This window comes from Nicotiana tabacum, chromosome 19, assembly GCF_000715075.1.
Source record: "Nicotiana tabacum cultivar K326 chromosome 19, ASM71507v2, whole genome shotgun sequence".
Classification (NCBI taxonomy): Eukaryota; Viridiplantae; Streptophyta; class Magnoliopsida; order Solanales; family Solanaceae; genus Nicotiana; species Nicotiana tabacum.
The window spans coordinates 45,331,838-45,335,864 of NC_134098.1; the positions used below are offsets into that span (position 1 = coordinate 45,331,838).

A 4,027-nucleotide genomic window follows, 5' to 3' on the forward strand; every position below is an offset into this window, starting at 1 on the left:
GAGCCTTCCATGGATCGCATAATGACATCATTGGGGAAATATATTTGGAGGGGGCAGTTCCATCCACCCTCCATCAGTGCGTGATGTTCGAGTGGGGCTGTCAAGAGATTGTAGTTCACGGTGAATGGAGCTAGTCAACTTATCTAGAACATGTAGTTTCATTCATAGAAGGATTGGATGAGGTCACTTTTTATGCGGTCGAGATCATGTAGATCACAGAGATAGAAAAGACGGAGCAAAATCTAGGTATGTAGTCACCATGCAGATGAAAGATGGATATGAGAGAAATGATGAAATACGGATGCTGACCAGGGACCTGGCTGGGAGCCCGATCAAATGGGTTAATGGAGCTGATTGAGCCAAAGGAACATAAGGGTAGAGCCGGCTTAGGATATCAGCCTCCGATTGGGAAAACTTAAACCGATGACTTCGGGAAGAAGGCTTTTCTGCCAGAGCGTGTTCCGAGTCCGGGTCAATGCTCGACACCAGAGGACGACATCATTGATGGAATTGGAACTCTGCTCGTGACCACGATTGAGGAATGTTGTGATGGAGTTGATATCAAGACACCGACCATTCGTGATGCTCAACCATGAGAGGACCAGAAGAATTGGACCGCCAGCCCATCTCTGGTTCGCCGGGAATCTTGGTAGTGTGGAATTGTAGTAATTTTGAAAAAGAATACACGGTCAATTGAGTCCCGAACCGTGCCTGTACTCTGTTGTCAATTGCCTCCTTGAACAGTTAGACATTCCCCTTTTGATGGAATAAAAAGAAATGCTTTCTTTAAATTATTGCAAACTTATCTATCGCTTCATTTATACTTAGTTTCTCTATTTCAGTAATCAAAATAAAAACCTCTGTGCCGCGATTATGACATGTAACGAAACCCTCGAGCAAAATGACCTAGACTACGAGGAGTACGATGAAAGTATGATGCCAGATAATCTCCCACAAGAGATCGAGCAATTGGAAAGCCAAAAAATGCCTAACCTTGAAGAGACTTAAGTAATCAATATGGGAAGCGACGGAGATGTTAAAGAAACTCGAAACAACATCCATTTAGAAGTGGAACAGAAAGAAGAACTAGTCGAGCTCCTCCGACAATACATCGATGTGTTTGCATGGTCATATGACGACATGCCCAGATTGACTACTGACATTATCTCACATCGATTGCCTACCGATCCCGCTATACTGCCAGTCAAACAAAAACCCAGACAGTTCAAGTAAGATTTGAGTTTGAGGATAAAAGAAGAAGTGAACAAACACATAGAGGGAAATGTGGTGAGACTCACCAATTATCCCACATGGTTGGCAAACATCGTACCGGTACCAAAGAAAGATGAGAAAATTAGGATATGTGTGGACTATCGATATCTTAACAAGTCCATTCCAAAGGACGATTTTCCTTTACCAAATATTCATATCCTCATTGATAATTGTGCAAAGCACGAGCTGCAGTCATTCGTGGATTATTTCACCGGGTACCACCAGATCTTGATGCATGAGGAAGATGCGGAGAAGACAACGTTCACTATGCCTTGGGGAGTGTATTGCTATAGAGTCATGCCATTCGGCCTCAAGAATGCCGGTGCTACTTACATAAGGGCCATGACGACCCTCTTTCATGACATGATCCACAAAAAAGATCGAGGTATATGTGGACGACATCATCATCAAATCTTGAAAGAGTGTAGAACATTTAGGTAACCTAAAGAAGTTTTTTGAACATTTGTGGAGGTACAGTTTGAAGTTGAATCCCACAAAATGAGTATTCGGAGTCCCTCCCGAAAAACTATTAGGTTTAATTGTGAGCAGTAAAGGGATAGAATTGATCCTTCAAAGATCAAAGCCATTCAAGACCTAGCGTCACCTAGGAGAAAGAATGACGTGATGAGTTTCCTTGGAAGATTAAATTATATTAGCAGATTCATAGCCTAGTCTACGGTAATTTGCGAGCCCATATTTAAGTTTCTAAAAATGGATGCTGCTATGAAATGGAAAGAAGAGTGTCAGAAATCTTTCAACAAGATCAAGGAGTACTTGTCGAATCCACCAGTATTGGTTCCCCTTGAGCCTGGAAAGCCACTGTTACTACACTTGTCTGTCTTGGACAATGCATTTGAATGTGTATAGGGACAACACGATGAGACCAGGAGGAAAAGGTAGGCTATCTACTACTTGAGCAAGAAGTTTACACTGTGTGAATCCAAATACACTCTGATAGAGCAGACCTGTTGCACTTTGACTTGGATCGCCCATAAGTTGGGGAACTACATCCCAGCATACACTATACATCCAAAGCTAGCCAAATGGTAGATTCTTCTCAGCGAATTTGAAATTGTGTACGTGACGTAGAAGGCCATCAAAGGACAAACGTTAGCCGACCACCTTGCAGATAACCCAGAGGATAAGGACTACAAGCCGCTCACTACATACTTTCTGAATGAAGAAGTGTTGTTCGCCGGAGAAGACATTGCAGAGTCATACCCAGGATGGAGAATGTTCTTCGACGAAGCTGCAAATTTCAAGGGAGTGGGAATTGGAGTAGTCTTAATTTCAGAATCAGGGTAGCAATACCGGACATTAGCAAAGATAAGGTTCCCTTGCACTGACAATATTGCCGAGTATGAAGTGTGCATCCTCGGGATTAGGATGGCAGTCAACATGAACGTCAAGGAGCTTCTGTTCATAGAAGATTCTGATCTACTGATACAGCAAGTCCAAGGTGAATGGACTACCAAGAATGTCAAGATCCTTCCGCATCTGTATTGTGTAAAGGAGTTGTGCAAGAAGTTCACCAAGATTGAGTTCAAACACATTCCCATGATACATAATGAGTTTGCTGATGCTTTCGCAACCTTGTCATCTATGATCCATCATCCAGATAAGAAAATCGACCCTATTGATATAGAGGTCCAGGATCATCATGCGTACTGTTTCCATGTAGATGAAGAGCCAGACAATAGGCCGTGGTACTACGACAATAAAAGGTTCCTTGAAACAAGAGTGTACCCAGAGAATGCCACCAATGGTCAGAAGCGAGCACTCAGAAGGCTAGCAAATCACTTTTTCCTTAATAGGGAATTCCTGTATAGGAGGACCCAGACATGGGTCTGTTAAATGTGTAGATACTGCTGAAGCGACCAGATTGCTAGAAGAAATACACGCAAGAACATGTGGACCTCACATGAATGATTTCACTTTGGCCACAAAGATTTTAAGAGCCGAATACTTTTGGATGACCTTAGAAAGTGATAGCATTCGCTGTGTGCAGAAGTGTCACCAGTGCCAGATTCATGTTGATTTCATCTGAGCTCCACCTAATGAGCTAAATGTAATGGGTTCAACTTGTCCGTTCGTCGCTTGAGGCATGGACGTGATTAGACCAATAGAGCCCTCCGCATCAAATGGACACCGTTTCATCTTGGTAGCTATCGACTACTTCACCAAATAGGTTGAAGGTTCTACATATAAGGACGTCACGAAGAAAGTAGTGGTAGATTTTGTACGTAACAACATAGTCTACCGATTTGGGATACCAGAGTCAATCATCACTGACAATGCAGCCAATCTCAACAGTGACCTCATGAGGGATATTTGCCAAAAATTCAAAATTGTCCATCATAACTCTACATCCTACAGGCCACAAATTAATGGAGCGGTTGAAGCAGCCAAATAAAACATCGAAAGGACCTTACGAAAGATAGCGGACAACCTCAGGCAATGGCACAAGAAGTTATCCTTCACCTTGGTAGGTTATCGGACCACTATGAGAACATCCATTGCGGTAACACCATACATGTTGGTATATGGCACCAAAGCTGTGATACCTGTAGAAGTCAAGATACCATCCTTGAGGGTCATTCATGAAGCCAAGTTAGATGATGCAGAATGGATGCAGTGTGCCATGGTCAGCTATATCAAAATAAGATGGCTAATGCATTCAACAAGAAGGTAAAATCTCGGTAATTTACACCAAGGCAGTTGGTTTTGAAGAAAATATTCCCTCATCAAGAAGAAG

At 42.6% G+C, this 4,027-nt stretch overlaps 1 protein-coding gene across 1 annotated transcript; it reads left to right on the plus strand.

Moving 5' to 3' along the window:
* Positions 1-2,658: 2,658 nt before the first annotated feature.
* Positions 2,659-3,126, plus strand: LOC107769580 (uncharacterized). Its single transcript, XM_016588803.2, has one exon. The coding sequence runs from the start codon at positions 2,659-2,661 to the stop codon at positions 3,124-3,126; it is 468 nt and encodes a 155-aa protein (XP_016444289.2).
* Positions 3,127-4,027: the final 901 nt, after the last annotated feature.

What these genes read in the sequence shown, in the direction of transcription:
- LOC107769580 (XM_016588803.2), top strand. Translation starts at nt 2,659, where the DNA reads ATGGCAGTCAACATGAACGTCAAGGAGCTTCTGTTCATAGAAGATTCT.